This window comes from Dreissena polymorpha, chromosome 2 (genome assembly GCF_020536995.1).
Source record: "Dreissena polymorpha isolate Duluth1 chromosome 2, UMN_Dpol_1.0, whole genome shotgun sequence".
Lineage (NCBI taxonomy): Eukaryota > Metazoa > Mollusca > Bivalvia > Myida > Dreissenidae > Dreissena > Dreissena polymorpha.
In genome coordinates this window covers 40,895,126-40,923,059 of record NC_068356.1, presented here as the reverse complement: position 1 = coordinate 40,923,059, position 27,934 = coordinate 40,895,126, and the positions used below count along the sequence as shown (strand labels likewise).

At 37.1% G+C, this 27,934-nt stretch overlaps 3 protein-coding genes across 10 annotated transcripts in view; 2 read left to right on the top strand and 1 right to left on the bottom strand.

Moving 5' to 3' along the window:
- Positions 1-27,934, top strand: part of LOC127866716 (protein lin-54 homolog) — a 138,135-nt gene that overhangs the window by 58,920 nt on the left and 51,281 nt on the right. The window lies entirely within an intron of this gene.
- LOC127866722 (gamma-glutamyl hydrolase A-like) lies at positions 235-10,369 on the top strand. Of its 3 annotated transcripts, none has more exons than XM_052407481.1 (10): positions 235-288; positions 771-855; positions 2,542-2,653; positions 3,018-3,068; positions 3,368-3,452; positions 4,630-4,768; positions 5,039-5,145; positions 6,304-6,397; positions 6,999-7,136; positions 8,175-10,369. In XM_052407481.1, the coding sequence occupies exons 1-10, from the start codon at positions 250-252 to the stop codon at positions 8,306-8,308; spliced, it is 984 nt and encodes a 327-aa protein (XP_052263441.1). In that variant the 5' UTR covers positions 235-249; the 3' UTR covers positions 8,309-10,369. The 3 variants fall into 3 exon arrangements, with proteins under 3 accessions (XP_052263441.1, XP_052263442.1, XP_052263444.1); XM_052407482.1 differs by lacking the exon at positions 235-288 and adding an exon at positions 426-567; XM_052407484.1 differs by lacking the exon at positions 235-288 and adding an exon at positions 439-591.
- Positions 11,323-27,934, bottom strand: part of LOC127866718 (lysine-specific demethylase 8-like) — a 32,130-nt gene continuing 15,518 nt past the window's right edge. For all 6 annotated transcript variants that reach the window (XM_052407469.1, XM_052407467.1, XM_052407471.1 and 3 more), the window contains 4 exons: positions 27,077-27,286; positions 20,432-20,579; positions 16,241-16,401; positions 11,323-11,663 (listed from right to left, as the gene is read on the bottom strand). In XM_052407469.1, the coding sequence (XP_052263429.1) occupies positions 11,335-11,663; positions 16,241-16,401; positions 20,432-20,579; positions 27,077-27,286 (848 nt within the window). In that variant the 3' untranslated portion in view covers positions 11,323-11,334. The remainder of the gene's footprint in view (positions 11,664-16,240; positions 16,402-20,431; positions 20,580-27,076; positions 27,287-27,934) is intronic.

Below are 27,934 nucleotides of genomic sequence, written 5' to 3'. Positions count from 1 at the left end.
GAATGCACTTGTCTCATGTAAGTATTGTAAATGACGCAAAAGAAAACAAACATTACATGTATAAGTGGTATGCAACCTATACATTTACATCTGTGATTTATTTGAAGAAACTGGATTAAAACTATGTTTTTGTAATGATACTACAGTAAAAAAATAATATTATTTTAAGTATGACTAGAAAAACACGTAAAATAAACAATCACCTTAACTTTGTAGAATACTGTTATTTGTTGACTGAATTTAATATTTATGTCTTTTGACAGGCGCTTGCATGATCGTTACATCCAGGTGCTTGTTTACATATTTAATTGAATATTTTTTTCTATCTAGTAGATATTAACATTTAAACCTCCAAAAAAGTTTAAAACTACATTTATAATGATCGTTTGGTTGATATTTTATTTAAAATATGTAACTTTATAATGTGTCTCAAAACAGGAACAAAAAACTTAATCAAGAGATCCAAGTTTAACTTTCGGTTTTGGTTTCATTCATATGACTGTCAATCACAATCAATGTTCTATTTAACAAAATAAGTGCAGTTTTTTCCGAAGAATCCTTTGAATGGTGACTGCTTATTAAAGAATCACTGTTAGCAACCTTAACATTGTTTCAATTAATTTGTACATGCTTTCTCAATATTTTATTTGATTCAGATTAAAGAAATTTTGATTCCGTATTTATCATTTTCATCGATTTTCAAGCCTAAACTAAAACAATAACGTTTAAAAAGATAATTGAGTTTATTTACATGGCTACTGCATTTTAAGGCAATGAATGTCACACAGTTCTGCAGTTTCCTTCTCCTATTGGTGCCTGTTTATGGGATTGTGAACAATGTGCGACCAATTATAGGTAAGATTTTTTTACTTCTTCTTCCGGATTAAGTGATGTGCCCCTCTGGAGCATAGTCGCACAATTGTGAATATGTACATACGTTAAGGGAACATCAGTGCAGTTAAAATCAGGTTAAAATCAACTTGCTCCAGAGTTACTCATGCAACGCACCCATCCTTGTCTGGAAGACCTCTAGGGACGGGGCTTACATAACTCCTTCTGGTAGGCTGTTTTAAAGTCGGATTCCAGAGGGGAAGAAGGAGAACTTGTAGGAAATCACGCTGGTGAATGGTTGTAAGTATCTGTTGGCGTGGCCCCGGGTGTGTACTCATGTAGGGATCAGTGCTGGGCTTGGATATCTACCAGATTGTTGATGGCTCTGTACATCATGACTGCTTTGGTAAATTGGCGGCAGGATGTTAAGGTGTCCCAGCTCAGTTGATTCATCATTGCAGTGATGCTGCTGGTGTTGCGATAGTCACCTGTGCAGAACCTGGCTGCTCTCCGTTTGCAGTTCTCGAGCTTGCTGATGTTGGCCTTTGTGTGTGGGTCCCATACTGATGGCTTGTTGATGATGTGAAAAATCTCAGACTTGTCTGGGTTGAACATCATTTGCCAGTCCTGCTCCCAGTCTTGTAGGCGGTCCAGATCCTCTCGTAGTGCACTGCAATCCTCCACGGAGCCGATGGTCCTGTATAGTAGGCAGTCATCTGCAAAGAGGCATGCTGTGGAGGAGACTCTACCAGGCAAGTCATTGATGTAGACTAGGAACAGGTCTGGAGGGGTCCTAGGACTGTACCTTGTGGGACGCCTGATGTCTTTTGTGCTGGAGATGATGTCTTACTGTTGAGTACCACCTGTTGTTGTCGGAATGCGAGGAAACTTTCGATCCATCCCAGAGTCTTGCCCTTGATCCCGTTTTGGTGGAGCTTGGCTGATAGATGTCAATGGGAGACCTTGTCAAAAGCCTTGTAGAAGTCAAGCAGTATTGCGTCTATTTGTTGTTTAATGTTCAGGCCTGCTGCAAGCTCCTGGACAGTGGTGATGAGTTGCAACTCGCAGGATCTCTTCTTCTGGAAGCCATGCTGTTGATCGGTGAGGAGATTATTGACGTCGAGGAAACAAATCATGTGGCTATGGATAATGTGTTCCATTATCTTGCAGCAGATTGATGTCAGCAAGACTGGTCAATAATTGGACGGGTTACTCTTGTCTCCCTTCTTAAATAGTGGTGTGACAAGTGTGGTCTTCCAGTCTTCTGGCACCTGGCTCTGGTCGTGAGAAGATTTGAATATTAGGGTCAGCATTGATGTTATATACTTAATAATATAAGGTGTTTATTCATATCCTTACAGCACATAGAAAGTCTTACAGCACATAGAAAGTCTTCTTCTTCGATAATTTGTAAGATTTGGAAAGTTTATGAAGCATCTGCTTTTGATATGCTGCTGTTGTATATGCCCCATTCCTGTCTTCAACATTATTTTTAGCAAATTCAGGACCCTTACACAAAAGTCATTAAACATAAGACTACTCTGACAAATATTAAATTTGAATTGTAGTTTTTATATATATATTATAATTTGTTTCTTAACATTATATCAGATAGGATGTTTTTAAATTAACAAGAAAAAAATTCAAACATGTTTTTACAATGTGTGTATTTACATTTTAAGACAAGCCCAACTTCATGTTTGCTTGCAGGGGTGTTGGCGCAGGAGAGTGACTACAATGACTTGGAGTATGGTGACACATACATCAGTGCTGATTACTTCCAGTACATTGAAATGGCAGGAGCAAGAGCTGTACCAGTATTGTAAGTAATGACATTCTTCGCCTTCACAGGGTTCCCACTGCACACCATGGTCACCTACGGCAGCAGAATAAAAAACACAGTGATTTCTCAAAATACAATGTTTTTTCTGGGTTGGATTTACTTTCCTTAAAATCACATTTCTGTTAAGCAGACAGTTTATGAAGATCAGTGGAGCAGATTAAGCCAGTGCAAATGTGTTGTTGGTATATGTAATAAATGTTGTTAATTAACTACTAGCAACGGATGTGCCTTATAAATTATTCAATATTATATATGTTATATTCTGCTGAAATTGTATTCACAGTTACATCTACTAAATATATCTTGTTGTGATAACTTTATCATTTATCATTTTCTGTTTCAGTGTAAGAAAAGATGATGAGTACTATTCAAAGATGGTACAAAGTCTCAATGGGTATATACTTTATACATATCAGCAATATCCTTCATAATGTTACTGTAAACAAGATCTGGGTGATTTTGTTTAATAATTGTTTCAGTTCAATTTGCTGAGAAATATTTTAATAGTAATAATATATGAATACACTCATCAGTAACATGTCCAAAAGAAAACCAAGTATAAAACTACGAACAAAAACATTTTCAGGTCAATGTGTCTAAGGTTACATACACATAAAATTTTATGAGAAACTAAAATGTATTGTTTTGAAGCCATATGTAAAAGAGCAGACAGCAGTTTTTTTTGTTTCCCAGAATCCTGTTTCCTGGAGGTGATGTTGGGTTAATATCCTCCTACATGGCAAAGGCTGCCCAGGCCATCTACAAACAAGCTATAGAGGTCAGAATAACCTCCACATATGTACTAGCTTCTGTAGCCAGTCTTTTGAAATACATATTGGAGTCTTGCTCCCGGAAAATAGGGCTTAATACATGTGTATAAAGTGTCGTCCCAGAGACTGCACAGGCTAATCAGGGATACGACTTTCAGCATTAATTGTATTTTTTATGTCCGCCAATCTATACTGGGGGACATATTGTTTTTGCCCTGTCTGTTTGTTGGTTTGTTTGCGTCAAACTTTAACATTGGCCATAACTTTTTCAATATTGAAGATAGCAACTTGATATTTGGCATGCATGTGTATCTCATGGAGCTGCACATTTTGAGTGGTAAAGGTCAAGGTCATCCTTCAAGGTCAAAGCTCAAATATGTGGGGGAGACATAGTGTTTCACAAACACATCTTGTTGTTTAAAGGAAGTCTCTGCTAAGTGACAATCCAGTTAAGGTGTAAAGTGTCATCTCTGAAGAGCCTATGCGGACTGCACATGTTAATCTGGGACGACACTTAACGCTCATGCATTAAGTCCAGTCCCATTCTTTACTGATAATATAAATTGTACATTTGGCAGTAAATTTCTTATAAATGTACAGATATCTAGTATAGGACAAACTGTATTGGAGCTGTTCATTAGATGAACATGCTCATTCCTTTTTTCTGAACTATCACATCTTCAAAGCAGTATTGACAGAACCCTGTGAAAAAAACATTGGTGTATTTTTATTCTGTGAAATATAGCAAACATGTGCAGTTTAATGACATTAAGATGTTGATACCTCTAGTTTTCATTTTATGTTTCTCAGATTATGATGAGTGTATTATCTTTCAAAAGCAGGCAGAAAACCTGATGGCAGCCAATGTTTCAGATTTTCTAAGAAGCACGTTATAAGCTTATCATTATAAAATAATAATTGACCCTCCGTCTGGAAAAAACGGGTCTTAATTTAGGTGCGTAAATTGTTTTCCCAGATTGACCTGTACAGTCTGCACAGGCTACTCAGGGACGACACTTACTGTGTAAAAGAAGAATCTACAAAGCCTAAATTCATATCAGGCGGAAAATATTGTTCCTGATTAGCTTGTGCAGACCACACAGGTTTTTCTCGGACAACACTTTACGGACATGCATTAAGCCCTGTTTTCCCAGAGTGTGGCTCAATTCTTTATGTCTGTTATAGACAAACGATGCTGGTCACTACTTCCCACTGTGGGGTACATGCCAGGGTTTCCAGCTGCTGACCGCTCTGACGGCTGGCAAGAACCTGCTTACCAACGCCTCAGCCGAGGACGTTGCCTTGCCACTGGACTTTGTGAATGGTCAGTCCATTCTGTTAAATGCTAAATGTGTTGTTAATATTACAAGGAGTTTTTGTCTTTAAACATCATTCAAATATTTACTAGAGCTCAATTAATGGTTGTTGGCTCAGGTAGTTCTCAAAAGTATCCTGGATATTCTTAAGTATACTGCAATTTACCTCGGGTACAGAAAATATACTTGTAAGCACTGGGGTACTTTTTAGTAGTACCTAAGCAGATAATGACCAATTTGGCGTTTGAAGTTTTGGTTATGATTTTTTGTCCATTTAGGGTTTAGAAGTAGCAGACTGTATGGCAGTTTACCTGCGGATATCTACGAGTATTTATCCACCATGAATGTGACAGAAAATTTCCATCACTATGGAATAACACCTGAGGTAAGCACTATGGAATAACACCTGAGGAAAGCACTTTGGAATAACACTTGAGGTAAGCACTATGGAATAACACCTGAGGAAAGCATTTTGGAATAACACCTTAGGTAAGCACTATGGAATAACACCTGAGGTTAGCACTATGGAATAACACCTTAGGTTAGCACTATTGAATAACACCTGAGGTTAGCACTATGGAATAACACCTTAGGTTAGCACTATGGAATAACACCTGAGGTAAGCACTATAAAATAACACCTGAGGTAAGCACTATGAAATAACACTTGAGGTAAGCAATATGGAATAACACCTTAGGTTAGCACTATGGAATAACACCTGAGGTAAGCACTATGGAATAACACTTGAGGTAAGCAATATGGAACAACACCTTAGGTTAGCACTATGGAATAACACCTGAGGTAAGCACTATGGAATAACACCTGAGGTTAGCACTATAAAATAACACCTTAGGTTAGCACTATGGAATAACACCTTAGGTTAGCACTATGAAATACCACTAGAGGTAAGCACTATGGAATAACACCTTAGGTTAGCACTATGAAATAACACCTGAGGTAAGCACTATGGAATAACACCTGAGGTAAGCACTATGGAATAACACCTGAGGTAAGCACTATGGAATAACACCTGAGGTAAGCACTATGGAATAACACCTTAGGTTAGCACTATGGAATAACACCTGAGGTAAGCACTATGGAATAACACCTGAGGTAAGCACTATGGAATAACACCTGAGGTAAGCACTATGGAATAACACCTGAGGTAAGCACTATGGAATAACACTTGAGGTAAGCCGCTGCTTAGTTGGAGTATTGTCTATATAATGATAAGCATAGTCCATAAAAAAACTGGATCATGCAAGAGCTAAAAAAGTACAAGTGTAAGTTCAAAAACAGTTTCGTCCATATTTGTTTCTTTAAAATTTATAAGAACATTCAGAAGATACAGCAACAAACTTGAAGATACAGCTACAAACTTTTAGATAACTTTTGGCTGAGTATATGATATCATCACATGTAAGGGCAAATACTTTTTATTCCAAAAAGATGGCCAGATGATGTTCAAGATCAGTTTTCTCCCATTGATGCAGATGGGATTACACTTAAAAGTATTTATGAGTGTTCATTGTTCTTTACTCAGACAATGGAGCTGACAGATAGCTTGTACAGTTTCTACAATATTCTATCCACCAATCTTGATGTGCATGGCAAGAGATTTGTGTCATCATTTGAAGGTATATGAAAGGTTGTCTTCATTTTTTGTGTGTATTTATTGGAAAATTACTGATCTGTGACTAGTGTTATAAAATAACTGATCAAATTTGTTTTATTTCTATTTTTCATTTACACCAAAATTCTATCCTCTTAATGGTTGCATTTTTTTTTCCTAACTCTATCTATCTGTAGAGTCAATGTATGTTTTCTAGCTAAACACTATCCATTTACTGGAGTCCATATATGTTTTTGAAGCACAACACTTTCCACTCCATGCCATATATGTTCCACAGCTAGACACTATATTTCAATGAACTCACTGTATGTGTTTGCAGCTACAAACTTTCATTGTTGCAAACCATATACTTTTTCAGCTAACATGGAGTCCATGTATTTTTTATAGCTAAAAATTGTCCATTCCTTTAATTCCATAAATATGTTGCAACTGAACACTATCCAGTCTGTATTAATTCCAAATATGTTTTACAGCTTAACACTATCCATTCTATATAAAGTCCATATATGTGTTACAGCTAAACACTATCCATTCTGTATAAAGTCCATGTATGTGTTACAGCTAAACACTATCCATTCTATATTAAGTCCATATATATTTTATAGCTAAACACTATCCATTCTATGGAACCCAGTTTCACCCAGAGAAAGTCAGCTTTCAGTGGAACACAAACTATCATATCAACCATGGTCCTGAGGCTATAAAAGTGGGACAGTACTTTGCCAACTTTCTGGTTGCAGAAGGTAAGCTTTAGAATGTGAGAATCGCTTATGGTAGCCTTTAATAAATATAAGAATCAACAGTAATTGAAGGAATATTGTTTAGTTTAGGTGTACCTCTATGTCCGTCCGTGTGTCAATTTGTCTGTCCGTTCGTCTGAACCTGGATTCTGGAATAACTCAAAAAGAACGCAAGATACTCAGTATTTGGATTAAGGTTCATGTTTACATTATTGCCGGGTTCTTGTCTGAAAAAAGATTGTGTTTTTTTGGTAACAGAAATAAGTGAAAACAAAAGAATCTGGATCCTACAACAACTCAAAAGTACTTTAGCTAGGTTAATTAAATATATTGGATTGGATATAGGAAAGAGAAGGTAATTTCAGTTTTTTGTTAGACCTTGATAGTGGTACTTAACTAAAAAGTACTGAAGCTGGGTTAATGAAAATAATGGAGACCAAACTAAAAAGTCCTGAATCTTGGTTAAAAAAAATAATGGAGACCATATTCAAGCAACATTATTAACCTTGTACAGAAAAGCTGCACTGTTTGACAAAGCACTTATTTTTGTTATTGTTGTTTGCCAATAAACATCAGATTGGTGTTCTGAAGTGTAGCAACTATTAGTATTAAGGCACTGGTCTGATAGGTTTAATATCCACACATAAGAACAACAACATTTAATTGTTTATTTTTACCTTTGGGCCGTGCTCTGTGAAAAGGGGGTTTAATGCATGTGCTTTATTTGCCATCCATGATTAGCCTGTGCAGTCTGCATATTTCTGCACTTGTATATTTGACCATGTTTTTATTAACCCTTTGCATGCTGGGAAATTTGTCGTCTGCTAAAATGTCGTCTGCTGAATTTCTAAAATTAGCATTTTCTTCGATTTTTTTCAAAGAATACTATCAAAATAGCAAACAGTTTGGATCCTGATGAGACGCCACGTTCTGTGGCGTCTCATCTGGATCCAAACTGTTTGCAAAGGCCTTCAAAATTCGGTTCCCGCAATGAAAGGGTTAAAGAACACAGGTATGATGTACAAGTATCTTCGTTTTCAGCCCGTAAAAGTGACAACCACTTTGCTGCAGAAAGTGATGAGATATCCGCCATGATTGAGAACTACCAACCAGTGTTCATACGAGATAACACTTATCGCCTCACTTATTTCTTCAACTACACAAGTACCCCATAAACTGTTTAAGAAAAGTCATTTAATAAGTTGTGGAGTGACTTCTGGGAGTTGGTAAAGTTGGTTTACATTAATGAATTTTTTCCCTTAGCACTAGTTTATATTTAATTTAAAATCATTCAAATACTATTATTGTTTTAATCTCAAGTGCATGAATTTTATTTTTTCATCTTGTCAATTTAAGTCAAAAAGATTTTCCAAGATTTTCAGTATTTTAAGAAAGCTAGTATGTTCTCTTTGAAAAAAGATGTATGTAATATGCAAAAAAATCTAAACAGGAAACAACATTCAGATGTGTTGCTGTACAAATGTTCCAGTTACATTTGATCAGTGTCATGCGAAAATGTGTCTTATGCCATATGCATATTGTGTAGCTCCAGACGAGCCTTGTGGAGTCTGGTGAGGAGCTACATGGTCGCCTATAAAGTCACACAAGGTTTTGTGGTCTCATGAGCAGACAGGGTAGTTCCTGACCACACTTTGAATGCACTGACTGGTCTGGAGCGACCCTGCCCAATAACACATGCGACCCATTTTTGCATGAAGCTGCTTTCTTTTTACATACACTTTTAGCGTTATCATCACTTTATGTTGTATTATATTCTTCCTCTTCAATTGAATGTGCTGCCCAAATGTGGAACTTCCATAACCCAACCTATATGTATTGTCACTTTATATTGCAGGTTGATCATACTCATTCATGTATACTCCTATATGGTATATACGAGCCTTATTCTGGCAAAACAGGGCTTAATGCATGATTGTAAAGTATCAAGCCAGATAAGCCTGTGCCGTTTGCATGGACTTATCAGGGATGACACTTCCCGCCTAATCTGGATTTTTCACAAGAGGAGATTTCCATTTAATGAAAAAAAGCAGAAGTTGTCCTCCCTGATTAGCCTGTGCGGACTGCATAATCTTGAATGACACTAGAGGCACATGCTTTAGCACCATTTTCCCAGACCGAGTCTCCTGTATTATATATTCAATCTATTTACCAGCAGAAGGTCGGTCACAGAGGTGTCTATGTAATGATTATTAAAATGATACCCAAATAATATGGGATCCAATTCACGATCTCAGTGTATGGCAAACATATCCATAACACAAATGTGACATGTTTTTATAAAAATAAACACAAATTTACCACTTGTAAGATTCTTAAAACATATTATATGTTTGACAAGTCTCGAATGTCGTTGCATTTTCAGATAAGAAATTTATTTGCTCTGTGATATTAGTTGATAACTTTTTTATGTAAGTTTGGAGACCTTATTTTTGTTAAAAGAATTCACTGGTAGATATTTTCAATAAAAAGGAAACAAAACATTGCGCATACCGGTATGATGAAATGTACTAATTATGTCAGTACTTGGCAAACTAATGTAGATACTATATGCAAATATAAATTGTTTTGTTTGTATGCATATATATAGCTGCTATTAAGTTATTAGTAATGTAAATATATACTTATTAACTGCAAATATTTACATTTTGCTACATTAATTAGATATGCTATTTCTTGTGAAAATTGACAAAGAATTAACTACATAGCAGGTAAATTTGAAAATATTTTTTGAAAGACTCTGTGATGACTCAAATACCTATTATTTATTTGATATTCAGATATATTATTTACATACAAAAATGTATTAAATCATAATCTGTGATGTGCCTATAGAAAGTGTAAATCTTCAAGCTGTGATGAACAATTGTGTATTTCTGTGATGCATTTCCCATTTTCTATGAATGTTGTTATATATCTTAAATTTTATTTTGAAAGCATAAAGTTTGTTTGTTAATGGAAATTCAAATAAGCATGGTCATAAGAGGTTAAACTGTTTCTAAGCACCATGTTCACGCTAGTTAATTAAAATTTAGTTTGATAACAATGAACAGATCAATTATGGTACATGTATATAACATTGTTACGCATAACTCATTTGTAATCAGCATAATGACATTAACCCACTTATTATTGAGTTGTAGTTCAATTTATTTATGTTGATTTATGTCACTTTTCATCTGCTTCTTGTATTATTATAATAATATACATATCTTTTTCATGTTTTCCTTTTTTTACTGTTCTTTTGTTTGGTCAGTGCTGAAGTACATTACCAGCAGTTCTAACAGTTCAATTAGTATTGACTAAATTCTATCAGACTTTGAACAGAAACAAATGAAAGAATTAGGCTATTTAGACGCTCTCAAGTCTGTTGCTTGGGAACAACCAGTACTTGATATCTTTGGATGAGATCAAATGAACGCTCCTAAAGTGGTGATAGAAACCCATGAACTTTCATTTGCTAGCCAGACGCCATATTCACAATGCCACGGCTACTTCTCAATCATAATTATTGGCAAATTAAACTTTTTTATAAATTCATGTACAGTACACAAATATCTAATTGAACTCAAGCATCTTTAACTCAAAAAGCTGTTAAAGCTCGAACATGTATCATAGTCCCTACAAAGTCTATAAAAATCTAAATGTAATGATTGCTTTAAGATCAGCATTTTCTCTGCATCTAAAGAATGAACATGTACATAAACAGGTACCTAGTAACTAAGTACCTGTCCATAACATGAAGCCCATCTTATTGAACACTGTACAACACAAATCTAAGTTACAATGCAATTTGTAAAGAAGTATGATCACTCCTCACCAACCTCTTTGATTGTTAATTTGAGAGGGGTCATGCTAAAATGGGCCTTAAGCCACATGTCAGGTCTAGTCAGGAGCCACCCTCTCCGCAATAATCATGCAAGGTTACGTGGTCTAATTAGCAGACACTATACGCTGGCTGCATATGGCATAAGAACCATTTTTGTATGATGCAGGTCATTTTATGTTATTTCAAGTTTAATCTAGTCGTGTCCTTCATTTAAGGAACAAATTGATAAAAATTTTTTATCTGTTGTGAGATAATATTCAGTTGTTGCTAATATTTTCGCAAACTCTTTGATACAATATCAAAACATTCCATATAGAACACATTTAGTTAAAAAAAAAATTGTTTAAGTCTATTTTATTTTTGTTCAAAAACATCAATTTTTTGCTCTTTCAATGTCTTTGATGTTATGTCAAACTTCTCATAAAGTTCTTTCAATTCTGCCCAGGCTTTAAACTCTTCATAAGGAAGATGATCTATTTCGCTCCACAGATTGCTGGGAAAATCTGGATTGTTAAACTGCTCGAGTAGGTCACATGACCTTTCATCTAAAAGTCCAGCAAGAGTTAACTCCCTTTTCACAAGGTCAATGTTTGAAAGGTCAACGTAATTCCCTGAGATAGCCACTGAGGTTTCCAAATTTTCCACTCGATGAGGGCAACCGGCAGGAACAAACAACACTTCACCTGAAAATATAACAACCCCATTTTATTTGAATACAGTTAAAGACAAGCAGCCATATCTGGTTTTCTTTCATATTCTGATTATCATGTACAGTCAATCTTGTATTTAGAGACCACTAAAGGGAGTAACCAAAAGTGGTCTCTTAATAAAATGGTCTTTAATTTAAAAAAAAGGCCATTTGTGATGAATGCGGACATTTGATTTTAAATCCAGATATCGGATTATCTCTTTTTGACACAGCGATTTTTGCTTTTTTAATCAAATGAATCTAAATATAAACAAGAGCACCGCCTTGCGGGTGCAGACTGCTCATCTATTTTCTTTTTAAAGGTGAAAGGACTCTCATTTTCAATCACAAAGGAGAGAGGGGTGGAGTGAAGAGGGGTGTATAGTGTGGGGGCGTGGACCTTTTTTGACATTATCTTCCAAAAATGCGAAAAAAAAATGAAAAAAACAAAATTTTGGGGGGGGGGGGATTCTTGGGTGCGATGGTTGGACTGTATTTCAAACATAAAATAATAAAAATAAATATTTGTGTTTTTAACCATTTAAAAAAAATAATTTGGGAAGGTGGAGTTGGGCGGGGGGGGTATAGTGTGAGGGTGTGGTGGTCATTTGTGAGAGGATCTAAAGAAAAATAATTAAAAAAAAAAATAAAAATTAGGAATTAGGGGGGGGGGGGGGGGGGAATTCGGAGGTGGGGGGAGGGGGGGGGGGGGGGCGGTGTAGGGGTATTCTTGGGTGCGATGGTTGGATGGTATTTCAAACATAAAATAATTAAAATAAATATTTGTGTTTTTTAACCATTTAAAAAAAAAAATTGGGGGATGGGGTGGGGGGGGGGGGGGGGTATAGTATAGTGTGAGGGTGTTGTGGTCAAAAAAGGGCCATAATTCTGTAAAAATGACAACCAGAGTTATGCAACTTGTCCTTTTACTGTACCCTTATGATAGTTTGCGAGTGTTCCAAGTATGAAAGCAATATCTATGATAGTTTAGGGGTAAAGTGGACCAAAACACAAAACTTAACCAAATTTTCAATTTTCTAAGTATAAAGGGTCCATAATTCCGTCCAAATTCCAGTCAGAGTTACATAACTTTGCCTGTACAGTCCCCTTATGATAGTTAATAAGTGTTGCAAGTATGAAAGCAATAGCTTTGATACTGTAGGAATAAAGTGGACCTAAACACAAAACTTAACCAAATTTTAAATTTTCTAAGTATAAAAAGGGCACATAATTCTGTCAAAATGCCAGTCAGAGTTACATTACTTTGCCTGCACAGTCCCCTTATGATAGTTAGTAAGTGTTGCAAGTATGAAAGCAAAAGCTATGATACTTAAGGAATAAAATGGACCTAAACACAAAACTTAACCAAAATTTTCAATTTTCCAAGTATAAAAATGGCACATAATTCTGTCAAAATGCACGCCAGAGTTATCTAACTTTGCCTGCCCAGTCCCCTCATGATAGTGAGTAAGTGTACCAAGTTTGAATGCAATAGCATTGATACTTTCGGAGAGTGGACCTAAACGCAAAACTTAGCCGGACGCCGACGCCAAGGTGATGACAATAGCTCATAATTTTTTTTCAAAAAATAGATGAGCTAATAAAATGAATAAAATAGTTTTTTACTTAAAATAAGTTGTATTTGTTCTCTCTAATTCTAAATACAATGTAAATGGTTTGCACGGAGAATGGGTTTTTCCGACTCCAAACTCATTCGCGATTTAATTTACGTGCACTTTTACTCTTTGACACTTCCAATACCCGAATTTTCTCATTTAACGTTAATACTTTCTGTTTTGACATTTTAATTTCTGCATGTCAGCTTATATATATCTGACTCGATTATGGTACATGGGAAATAAATAAAACACCTTGATTAAAAACTGAATAAACACGCCTGATTGGAAAATGTGCTAACACAAACTAATTTGCATAATAACAATTACATCTTTTAATGAACAGATTTCGCTACATGTTACCGAATAGTTTATTTTTTACACCTCTCGAGAACACTGTGAAAATGTTTGTCGCGTCGACGCATTGTTTCTGCAATAAAATCTGCGATCAAATTTGTCACTTAACATCCCAGATAGTAAACTCTTTAACCCGTAGACTGTTGGCAATACCTCACTGTATTATTCGACACCAAAAATTGATACGCAGTCAGCATTAACGCCGGTCAGAACCGGTCATCGAGACAAAGGAAAATGGCAGGTGTGAAATCACAACAAAGGTGTCATCGTTCATGTTATCGGCTTAGATAAACAATCAACACTGATTTGTCCCTGAACGGTCAACAGATTTACCACTTTTACCTTTAAGCGTTCACTTAATTCAAGACTCGGGCATCAAAATACACTAAAATCAGCGGTCGCTGGTTGCGTAAGACAAAAGTCGCTTAATACAATATGAAAATATAGGTAAAACACTCAGGCGGGATTTAAAGTGGTCGCATAAGACAAAAGTCGCTTTATTCAAGTGGTCGCAAGCACAAGATTGACTGTACACAGGGTTCGACATTAACTTTTATTACAGCAAGACCCTCGGACCAGCTCCTCTTAAAATGTACTAGCCCGAACCTGATGTCTACTAGACCATAAATGACATAGCAAATGAACACAATTGTGTCATGTGACTGTTTAATCAGGATTTATCAGTAAATTATCAGTGAACACCAGATTTTTTATGCTTATAGTAAAACAATAAAATAACCCTTTTTTTTGCTTTTCTTCGTCAAATTCAAGCCATGGGAACTGACTCGATTTTCCATCTAGGATAAAATTGAAGTTTTCTTGTTTCTTCATATTTACGTTTCGTGTCAGGTAGGCGTCGGATTCTTTTTTTCATTAACTGATTTGTCGGACAAAAATCCGAACTTGAACAAAGCCATTCTTTAAATTACATTATCTTGTCTGCTTCACAAAAATGTTTACAGTGACGATACCAATTTTCGATAGAAGACGTAAAATCATGCTCTACAGTTTTACGACACTGCAGAAAATCATTAATATTCATTACAACTTGACCAATTGAAACAAGCAATTTCTGCAGGAAGCTCTCCTTTGCGTCTAAAAATAGCGATGAATCATGTGAATGCTCCGCGTAAATAACGGATTCAAGAGTAATTTTACAGATTAAAAGTAAAGGTTTTCACAGCAGTTATTTATAGTTATATGAATCAGTATAGATTTTTTTTAATTTATGTACGACCATTCGGACAAGCTAGCCCGCAGTTTTACTAGCCCGACGACCGATCTTACTAGACAATGTCTGTCGGACGTGCCTTAGTGTCGAACCCTGGTACATAATTATTATAGGTACAGACATTATGGCAAGAGAAACAGTATTTTTGTGAGATTTTCTTCAATCTTTGAATCTATTCCAGCATGAAATTGAAAATATTCATCATAACAGTTATTTCATTTGAGATATTAAAGGAAAAGGAGACTCTGGAAAAACAGCAAGAAATGCTGTCTCAGATAAGCCAGAGCAGATTGCAGATACAGCTTAACTGAATTTTTGCTAAGAAGATACTTCTTTCAAACAAAAACAAGGGCTGTTTGTAAAACATGCATGCCCCCCATATGGGCTGTCAGTTGTAGTGGCAGCCATTGTGTGATTACGTTTTTTGTCACTGTGACCTTGACTTTTGACCTAGTGACCTGAAAATCAATAGGGGTCATCTGCCAGTCATGATCAATGCACCTATGAAGTTTCAAGATCCAAGGCCTAATTATTCTTGAGTTATCATCAGGAAACCGTTTTACTGTTTCGAGTCACCTTGACCTTTGACCTAGTGACCTGAAAATTAATAGGGGTCATCTGCCAGTCATGATCAATGTACCTATGAAGTTTCATGATCCTAGGCATAAGCATTCTTGAGTTATCATCAGGAAACCATTTTACTATTTCGAGTCACTGTGACCTTGACCTTTGACCTAGTGACCTGAAAATCAATAGGGGTCATTTGCCAGTCATGATCAATATACCTATGAAGTTTAATGATCCTAGGCCAAAGCATTCTTGAGTTATCATCCGGAAACCATTTTACTATTTCGAGTCACTGTGACCTTGACCTTTGACCTAGTGACCTGAAAATCAATAGGGGTCATTTGCCAATCATGATCAATGTACCTATGAAGTTTCATGATCCAAGGCCTAAGCGTTCTTGAGTTATCATCCAGAAACCATCTGGTAGACGGACGGACCGACATGTGCAAAACAATATACCATTTTACTATTTTGAGTCACTGTGACCTTGACCTTTGACCTAGTGACCTGAAAATCAATAGGGGTCATCTGCCAGTCATGATCAATGTACCTAGGCCTAAGTGTTCTTGAGTTATCATCCGGACACCATCTGGTGGACGGAGGGACGGATGGACCGACATGTGCAAAACAACATTACCCCTCTTCTTCAAGGGGGGGGGGGGGGGGGGGGGGGCATAAATACCATAAAAGCATTAAGTGTTGTCCCTGATTAGCCTGTGCAGACTGCACGTGCATCTAACCCCAGTATTCCCCGACTGAGGCTTAATGAGATATTACGATTTTAAATGCCCAACGACATACCAGGTTCCAGCACACACTGAATAGGACTGGTCTGGGCCAACAACGGGAACTGCTTCATGTCCGGGCTGGACAGGTCAATGCTGAAGTTGGGGTCACAGCCCCAGGGGGTGCTGAACACCGGGTACAGGAGGGATGTATCGGACTTCGGAAAGAAGGTCCACCTTAAAGACACATTTAGTGAAAGTCCAGTTTACGCGGAAAGTGTTGTTTCTGATAAGCCTGACTACACAGACTCATCTAGGACATAACTTTACACAGTCTCATCTACGACAATACTTTACACAGTCTCATCTACGACATTACTTTACACAGTCTCATCTACGACAATACTTTACACAGTCTCATCTACGACATTACTTTACACAGTCTCATCTACGACAATACTTTACACAGTCTCATCTACGACATTACTTTACACAGTCTCATCTACGACATTACTTTACACAGACTCATCAAGGACGATACTTTACACAGTCTCATATGACAATACTTTACACAGTCTCATCTACGACAATACTTTACACAGACTCATCTAGGACAATACTTTACACAGTCTCATCTACGACAATACTTTACACAGACTCATCTACGACAATACTTTACACAGACTCATCTAGGACGATACTTTACACAGACTCATCTACGACAATACTTTACACAGACTCATCTACGACAATACTTTACACAGGCTCATCTACGACAATACTTTACACAGACTCATCTAGGACAATACTTTACACAGACTCATCTAGAACAATACTTTACACAGGCTCATCTAGGACAATACTTTGCACATACTCATCTAGGACAATACTTTACACAGACTCATCTAGGACAATACTTTACACAGACTCATCTAGGACGATACTTTACACAGACTCATCTAGGACAATACTTTACACAGTCTCATCTACGACATTACTTTACACAGTCTCATCTACGACAATACATTACACAGTCTCATCTACGACATTACTTTACACAGTCTCATCTACGACAATACTTTACACAGTCTCATCTACGACATTACTTTACACAGTCTCATCTACGACAATACTTTACACAGTCTCATCTACGACATTACTTTACACAGTCTCATCTACGACATTACTTTACACAGACTCATCTAGGACGATACTTTACACAGTCTCATATGACAATACTTTACACAGTCTCATCTACGACAATACTTTACACAGACTCATCTAGGACAATACTTTACACAGTCTCATCTACGACAATACTTTACACAGACTCATCTACGACAATACTTTACACAGACTCATCTAGGACGATACTTTACACAGACTCATCTACGACAACACTTTACACAGACTCATCTACTACAATACTTTACACAGGCTCATCTACGACAATACTTTACACAGACTCATCTAGGACAATACTTTACACAGACTCATCTAGAACAATACTTTACACAGGCTCATCTAGGACAATACTTAACACAGACTCATCTAGGACTTTACACAGACTCATCTAGGACGATACTTTACACAGACTCATCTAGGACGATACTTTACACCGACTCATCTACGACAATACTTTACACAGACTCATCTACGACGATACTTTACACAGTCTCATATGACAATACTTTACACAGACTCATCTAGGACAATACTTTACACAGACTCATCTACGACAATACTTTACACAGACTCATCTACGACGATACTTTACACAGACTCATCTAGGACAATACTTTACACAGACTCATCTACGACGATACTTTACACAGACTCATCTAGGACAATACTTTACACAGACTCATCTAGGACAATACTTTACACAGACTCATCTAGGACAATACTTTACACAGACTCATCTAGGACAATACTTTACACAGACTCATCTACGACAATACTTTACACAGACTCATCTACGACGATACTTTACACAGACTCATCTAGGACAATACTTTACACAGACTCATATAGGACAATACTTTACACAGACTCATCTAGGACAATACTTTACACAGACTCATCTACAACAATACTTTACACAGACTCATCTACGACGATACTTTACACAGACTCTTCTAGGACAATACTTTACACAGACTCATATAGGACAATACTTTACACAGACTCATCTACGACGATACTTTACACAGACTCATCTACGACGATACTTTACACAGACTCATCTAGGACGATACTTTACACAGACTCATCTAGGACAATACTTTACCCAGACTCATATAGGACAATACTTTACACAGACTCATCTAGGACGATACTTTACACAGACTCATCTAGGACGATACTTTACACAGACTCATCTAGGACGATACTTTACACAGACTCATCTAGGATGATACTTTACACAGACTCATCTAGGACGATACTTTACACAGACTCATCTAGGACGATTCTTTACACAGACTCATCTAGGACGATACTTTACACAGACTCATCTACGACGATACTTTACACAGACTCATCTAGGACAATACTTTACACAGGCTCATCTAGGACAATACTTTACACAGACTCATCTACGACAATACTTTACACAGACTCATTTAGGACAATACTTTACACAGACTCATATAGGATGATACTTTACACAGACTCATCTAGGACGATACTTTACACAGACTCATCTAGGACGATACTTTACACAGACTCATCTAGGACGATACTTTTCACAGACTCATCTAGAACGATACTTTACACAGACTCATCTAGAACGATACTTTACACAGACTCATCTAGGACGATACTTTACACAGACTCATCTAGAATGATACTTTACACAGACTGATCTAGGACGATACTTTACACAGACTCATCTAGGACGATACTTTACACAGACTCATCTAGGACGATACTTTACACAGACTCATCTAGGACGATACTTTACACAGACTCATCTACGACGATACTTTACACAGACTCATCTAGGACGATACTTTACACAGACTCATCTACGACAATACTTTACACAGACTCATCTACGACGATACTTTACACAGACTCATCTACGATGATACTTTACACAGACTGATCTAGGACGATACTTTACACAGACTGATCTAGGACAATACTTTACACAGACTCATCTAGGATGATACTCTACACAGACTCATCTAGGACGATACTTTACACAGACTCATCTACGACGATACTTTACACAGACTCATCTAGAACGATACTTTACACAGACTCATCTAGGACGATACTTTACACAGACTCATCTAGGACGATACTTTACACAGACTCATCTACGACGATACTTTACACAGACTCATCTAGGACGATACTTTACACAGACTCATATAGGAAGATACTTTACACAGACTCATCTACGACGATACTTTACACAGACTCATCTAGGACGATACTATACACAGACTCATCTAGGACAATACTTTACACAGACTCATCTACGACGATACTTTACACAGACTCATCTAGGACGATACTTTACACAGACTCATCTACGACAATACTTTACACAGACTCATCTACGACGATACTTTACACAGACTCATCTAGGACGATACTTTACACAGACTCATCTACGAAGATACTTTACACAGACTCATCTAGGACGATACTTTACACAGACTCATCTACGACGATACTTTACACAGACTCATCTAGGATGATCCTTTACACAGACTCATCTACGACGATACTTTACACAGACTCATCTAGGACGATACTTTACACATATGAGTTAGGCCTTGTTTTCTCAAAGCATGTCTCATCTATGGCTTGAGTGAAAAACGTGTGTAACTTATATATACATTTTTAGCAGATATGACAGTTTTTTACTCCTACCTGGAAATTTAATTTGAAACAGGAAAATTTTTAATGGTAACATGGTCATAGGAAATTTATACTACACTGAAAAGTTACACTCTGTTTGAAAAGAAATCAACCAATGAAAATCTTAATAGCAACATAATTTGATACAAACAAATTGAGAGTTGAATTGGAACATGTAATCATAGCTATACAGATGATATAAACATGGAATGTTGCTACAACTGTTACAATTTCTCACTAAATCATACAACACATTTAGACAAATGCATATCATGAAACATATTAGTTCCACACAACACAACACAAAATGTCAATATTTAATAAAACAATTTAACAATTTAATTGTTAAACAATTAGCCCAATGTTCACTGTAAAAAAATCCAAAGCATACCTTTTACGTCCCTGAAAAAGGGCCATCCAAAAGTTAGAGCCGAAAGTGTCCACATGGAGATCACTTACAACACCAGCAGGAGCAACAAACAGGCTGGGCCAACTGTCTTGGTACAAACTGCCTGGCAATGTTCGCTGCAGGAAATCTCCTTTAAATAGATAAAAATTTGAGATAAACTGGAATGTGTTACACAATTTTAGACAAGTGCCATAAATACTGTAAAAAATGTCCAAAGTTTATCCCACAAAAATAAACCTAGATGCAAAAGAAACAAGAGGGCCAAGATGGCCATAGTTCGCTCACCTGAGAGGAGTCGGTTCATTAAATCTTTACCAAACGTCAAGCTTGCCCTAGATATTGTCCAGACAAACATCCTGGTCAAGTTTCATCATTATTGAACCAAAACTCTGGCGTATGGAGTGTTTTTGTTTTTGCAAGATTTCACCTGGTGACCTATATTTTGAGTTGACCCCCCTTACCAAACATCAAACTTTGCTTACAAAAATAAATATTTTGACCAAGATTCATAAAATCTGAAACAAAATTGTGACCTCTAGAGTGTTTACAAGGATTTTGTATAATATAATGAAAATTTGGAAATCTAAGGGCAATAATTATGGCATTAATTATGTGATTTTGCTCATTATCAAACTTGACTGAGATCTTTCGGCAACTTTTATAAAGAATGCTTAAGAAGTGTGAATGCTAGAGTGTTTACAAACCAAATGTGGATGAACGGACGGCGGACAAAGACCAATTCTAAAACCTCACCTGAGCAATCAGGTGAGCTTAAAAGTGTGTTTCACCGATCTGAGCCATTTTCCAACTTGCCAGAGAAATCAATAAAACCAATGTATTGACTAAGTTTCACAATGATTAGGCAAAAAATGAGACTTCTATAGTGTTCGATCACAAGATTTCTCTCTAGTCACGTAAGGAAAACTGCCCGCCCCCCCCTGGTGGCCATGTTTTTTTACCGATTGGGACCATTTGCGAACTCATCTGAGATATATATTAAACCAATCATTTCACCAAGTTTCATGATGATTGGGCAAAAAATGTGAGTGTTCCCAAGCTTTTTTTACTCTATAAATACAAGAAAACTGCCCCCCCCCATGTGTTCCGTGTTTTCACTATATACATATAGAGAAAAATGCCCCGCCCACTGGCGGCCATGTTTTTCACCGATCTGGACCATTTTCGAAGTCGTCAAAAATATCAATAAAACCAATGTTTTGTCCAACTTTCATGATGATTGGGCAAAAATTGTGACTTCTAGAGTGTTTACAAGGTTTCTCTATAGCCAAATAAGGAAAACTGCCCCGCCCACTGGCGGCCATGTTTTTCAACGGACCAGAACCACTTTTGAACTCAACCAACATATCATTAAGACAAACATTTTGACAAAGTTACATGAAGATTGGGCATGAAATGTGACTTCTATAGTGTTTACAAGGTTTTTCTTTTTTTTGACCTTGTGAACTAGTTTTGACCCAGCATGACCCAGTTTCCAACTTAATAGAGATTGTGACAAATCTTCTGACCAAGTTTCATGAAGATTGAAAAAAAAGTGGCCTCTAGAGTGTTTACAAGGTATCTCAACCAAATAAGGAAAACTGCCCCGCCCACTGGCGGCCATGTTTTTCAACAGACCAGAACCACTTTTGAACTCAACCAACATATCATTAAGACAAACATTTTGACAAAGTTTCATGAAGATTTGGCATGAAATGTGACTTTTACAGTGTTTACAAGGTTTTGTTTTTTTTACCTAGTGACCTAGTTTTTGATCCAGCATGACCCAGTTTCGAACTCAACCGAGATATCATTGGGACAAAGCTTCTGACCAAGTTTCATGAAAATCGGAAAAGAAATGTGCCCTCTAGAAAATACACTGTATTATAATGAAAACATTAATAGTCAAAGGGGAGTAACTACTGTAAACTGAAATGCAATATTTAGAAGTGTTGTCTCGCATGTTACATGACCTTAAAGTCTCTATAACGCTCAAAATCAACGAAAAATTCGTTAAGTATTTCGTAAAATAAAGTTTACACCTAAACAATCAGTGTTCCTTATAGCAATAGCCTCAATTTCAACGCTAGATTTTGTATGATTACATAGATTTGTGTAGATACAAAATGCTCGTTTTTATTTATTTTACCACCATAAATTCCATGCTAATTTTCCGCGAATATATATATATATATATATATATATATATTCATGCAACACACAAATACTAAAATGGTACCATGTTAAAACCATAATAAAAACGAGCATTTTGTATCCACAAACAACTATTTTACCAGACCACATCTGGGGTTGAAATTTCGGCAATTGCCATAAGGAACAATGATTTTTAATTGTTTAGCTTTATTTTACGAAATATTGTACGAAATTTTTGTTGATTTTGAGTAGTAGTGTTACTTTAATTCATGATTGTTTACAAGCCTTTTTACTATATAAATATAAGGAAAACTGCCCGTCCCCCTGGCAACCAGTTTTTCAACGGACCGGAACCATTTTCGAACTCAACTCTCATTTCAAGAAAACAAATGTTCTGACCAAATTTCATGAAAATTGGGACAAAAATGTGACTTCTAGAGTGTTGACATGTTTTCACTATATACATATAGAGAAAAATGCCCCGCCCACTGGCGGCCATGTTTTTTCACCGATCTGGACCATTTTTGAACTCGGCCGAGGAATCAATAAAACCAATGTTTTGACCAACTTTCATGATGATTGGGCAAAAATTGTGACTTCTAGTGTTTACAAGGTTTCTCTATAGCCAAATAAGGAAAACTGCCCCGCCCACTGGCGCCCATGTTTTTCAACGGACCAGAACCACTTTTGAACTCAACCAACATATCATTAAGACAAACATTTTGACAAAGTTACATGAAGATTGGGCATGAAATGTGACTTCTACAGTGTTTACAAGTTTTTTCCTATTTTTGACCTAGTGACCTAGTTTTTGATCCGGCACGACCCAGTTTCAAACTCGACCGAGAGTTCATTGGGACGAAGTTTCTGACTAAGTTTCATGAAGATCGGACAAGAAATGTGGCTTCTAGAGTGTTTATGAACAAATGTGGACGGACGGACGGACGGAAGGATGACGGACAAAGACTGGTCACAAAAGCTCACCTGAGCAATCAGGTGAGCTAAAAAATTGACATTTTTAGACAAACCATTTTTCATTACAACTATATGTTATATTACCAAAGACTCATACTATAGTGACTTCATTTTGTTTATTTCTTTGAAGTCATTTCAGGTTTAAGTGTTATTTTCAGCCATTTTCTTTTGTTGACATTCCAAATTATGGGTTAAACAGAATACCAGGTAAGTGTTGAATACAGATGAGTTTATTTGCCCAGTGCAAAAACCTGAACCAATTACAAAGACTGGTCCATTAGGTTTTCTAAGCCTCTCTAAATTAACTGAAATGTATTCAACACTAACAGAATTATCTATATAATAATTTGAAAAATGTATATTATAATGTACAAGTGCAGGGGACAAAAATTCCACTCGTCCGCTCGTATTGACGAGTTAAATCTTGAAAGGAAGAGTGAATTTCCCTAAAGCTCTTGTTCTACAGGACGAGTGAAAAAAAACTGATGTTAAAATATGTATTTTCTGACCAGTAAGACTCTTTTTCATTAAATCAAATCATTTCTTAAAGCATATCTATTCCGAAAGTAGAACGCGAATGAACAGGAAATCGTAATTGTAAATTTCATACAGTAGGTGCGCGTTGTTATGCGAGACTGTGTCCCGAGTAAATATTGGCTTTTTGGTGTAAACTATTCGCGTCCATGTTGACAGGGAACCATCTGACTTCATTCACTGTAAGTATTGATTTTTTAAAAGAATTATTTTACTGCAAAGTACGGTTTTAAACCAGTCTGAATTTCATCTGAAAAATGTCTGACATACGAGCGTTCTTTAAAGGGGGCAGGAGCGATGTTCAACCATCCAAAATGGAAAGCACGCAAGCATTAGAAAAAGGAAAAAACAAATTTGTCTTCATTTATTTATTTTGTGTTCCTCATAAATAAAGTAAGTTAACATTTCTTCTGTGATCAGCTGGCATGAATAACTAAGTAAGCAGCATTTTAGCAGTGATATAGGAAACATTGTAAGTCATATCAGTCCTTTGCAATCTTTCTTTCACACATATTTGAAGGACAAGTGCATGTGTTTGCAGGACGAGTTAAAATTTTAATGCACTTGTCCTGCAGGACGAGTGCAATTTATAAATATTTTTGTCCCCTGAAGTGTACTTACAAATAGATAATAGTATTGCTGTATTGCACATAGATATTAAAATGGGCCTTTGGGCATTCTAGAACCCTTTCTTAATCTCAACAGGAGGGTCATGGGCCCTAAGGCGCTCATCTGAGATACTAAGGAACTTAACTATTCTTACAAGGCGGAGTTCAAAATAATGAAAGTACTTTATGAAACATAAATATTTAAATTTTCTACCCATTTTTATTTTTAAACCACAATATCATTACTAGAAATGGCGCGGCAGAGGCCGACGCGTATCCCCACGCCGAATGTTTGACCTAGGTGTGCCCCAGGGTTGGTAATGGGGCCATGCATAGCTGAGATTGACCGTATTGTCATAAGAGAAGTTCATCGTCAATTAGAAGTGAATTGGTGTAGAAATGAAGAAGTTATAGTAAAAGGCAATTTTGGGTGGGTGTGACATATGTGGGCAGGGCGCCCCAGGGTCGGTAATTGTGCCATGCATAGTTGAGATTGACCGTATTGTCATAAGAGAAGTTCAGTATCAATTTGAAGTGAATCGGTGTAGAAATGAAGAAATTATAGTAAAAGGCAATTTTGGGCGGGTGTGGTCTATGTGGGCGGGGCCCCAGGGTTGGTAATGGGGCCATGCATAGTTGAGATTGACCGTATTGTCATAAGAGAGGTTCAGTATCAATTTGAAGTGAATCGGTGTAGAAATGAAGAAATTATAGTAAAAGGCAATTTTGGGTGGGTGTGGTCTATGTGGGCGGGGCCCCAGGGTTGGTAATGGGGCCATGCATAGTTGAGATTGACCGTATTGTCATAAGAGAGGTTCAGTATCAATTTGAAGTGAATCGGTGTAGAAATGAAGAAATTATAGTAAAAGGCAATTTTGGGTGGGTGTGGTCTATGTGGGCGGGGCGCCCCAGGGTTGGTAATGGGGCCATGCACAGTTGAGATTGACTGTATTGTCATAAACGAAGTTCAATATCAATTTGAAGTGAATCGGTGTAGAAATGAAGAAATTATAGTAAAGGCAATTTTGGGTGGGTGTGGTCTATGTGGGCGGGGCCCCAGGGTTGCTTATGGGGCCATGCATAGTTGAGATTGACCCTAATGTCATAAGAGAAGTTCAGTATCAATTTGAAGTGAATCCGTGTAGAAATGAAAAAATTATAGTAAATGGAATTTTTTGGTGGGTGTGGCCTATGTGGGCGGGCGCCCCAGGGTTGGGATTGGGGCCATGCATAGTTGAGATTGACCCTAATGTCATAACAAAAGTTCAGTATCAATTTGAAGTGAATCCGTGTAGAAATGAAAAAATTATAGTAAATGGAAATTTTTGGTGGGTGTGGCCTATGTGGGCGGGGCGCCCCAGGGTTGGGAATGGGGCCATGCATGGTTGAGATTGACCGTATTGTCATAAGAGAGGTCCAGTATCAATTTGAAGTGAATCGGTGTAGAAATAAAGAAGTAAATGTAAAATAACCTAAAAAAATGAGTGATAATTTCTGACGCGGCCCCACCCCAACCGCTATAACTTTTGACCCAGGGGTCAGATCAAAATTCCAAATAGTGCAGGGTCGCACATATGCTCATAGCTACCATGTGTGTAAGTTTCAAGGTTCTAGTGCTTTTAGTGTAGGAGGAGATAGTGGCCAGGACGGACGGACAGACAGACAGACAGACAGACAGACGGACGGACGGACGGCGGAGATAACCACAATATCCCCACCTTTTTTTCAAAAAGCGTGGGGATAAGAACAAATGGTCTGACCGAGGTTCATGAAGATTTGACTAAAAAAGTTACTTCTAGAGTACAAAGATACTTAAAAAATAATGATTTAGTAACTAATTACTGGATCACATGATCCAGTTTCGACCTCAGCCGAGATTTCATCAGGACAAATGTCTTACCAAGTTTTAATAAGATTGGCCAATAAACGTGGAAATTAAAGCAATATAAGGACAACTGGACCACAGCGGTCATGATTTTAAAGGAAGCGAAACCATTTTCAAAATGCAGCCAAGATATCATTATCGCAAATGATTTGACAAATAATTGGAGTGTTAACAATGTAAATGTTGACAACCCCAAGTTGAAAAAAGAGATCACAAAAGCTCACCATGAGCAGGTTGTGGTCAGGTGATTAATACTTCCAAGTTGAATATATGGAATTGTTTTTACAAAATCAATAAATTGTACTGACTGAAAAATGTTGAAATGTTATGAGATGTCACATCATTAACTTTATGTGTGTACCAGCAATAGCAACAAGAAAAATGACATTGTTGCTATACTTTAACGATAGATAAACAATATCAATGTGCAGTTAACATCAACCACTATAATACCTAGTCCAACACACAACTTACCTGCAAAATACTTTGGAATCGTTAGCCCCTTTGCCAAGTCTGGACAATGGATAGGCAACGACCAATCAAAAATGTACAGAGGCTTGGCATCCTCTTTTTTGTCATGGATACGGTCAATGAACTCCCTGACAATCATGGTCTCGCTGTCCTCCAGACGTGCCCACTTTACTGACTCCTTCACCGGCGTCTTCAAGGTCACCTTACAGTTTCCTGTAATGGAATCGATGAAAGAGTTGCAAGTTATGATGTTGCATATGGACCTTGCCTTGGGGAAACCAAGCTTAATACATTGTGCAAAAGCTAATCTGGGACAACACTTTCCACTTTTATCGTATTTTTTGTTTAAAGGCAGACTCTTGTTAGTGAAAATCCAGTTTAGACGGAAAGTGTCGTCCCTGATTAGCCTGTGCAGACAGAGACAACACTTGAAGCACATGCATTAAACCCCGTTTTCCCCGAGCCAGGCTCACATGATATAGCAAATAATCGTGCATACAAGTACAAAGGAAATGCCAATTGTAAGATGCTTACTGTCCCGTTTATCCAAAGACACAATTGCTAACCTCAACAAAACAAGAGATGTGTTTGTCACAAACACAATGCCTCTATTGCCCCGCTTTGAAGCCATATATTTGACCTTTGACCTTGAAGGATGACCTTGACCTTTGACCACTCAAAATGGGCAGCTCCATGAGATACACATGCATGCCAAATATCAAGTTGCTATCTTCAATCATGCAAAAGTTATTGCAAAACTTTAACCAAGGTGAAAGTTTTGGAACACACACAATGAATGAATGAATGACAGAGAGACAGGCCAAAAACAATATGCCCCCGATCTTTAGATCCAGGGGCATA

Bases quoted from the DNA above. Each gene is read 5' to 3' on its own strand.
- LOC127866722 (XM_052407481.1), top strand. From the start codon at position 250: ATGTCTTTTGACAGGCGCTTGCATGATCGTTACATCCAG. The intron at 2,654-3,017 runs GTAAGTAATGAC...TTTCTGTTTCAG, and splicing joins GCAAGAGCTGTACCAGTATT to TGTAAGAAAAGATGATGAGT. The intron at 7,137-8,174 runs GTAAGCTTTAGA...CTTCGTTTTCAG, and splicing joins CAACTTTCTGGTTGCAGAAG to CCCGTAAAAGTGACAACCAC.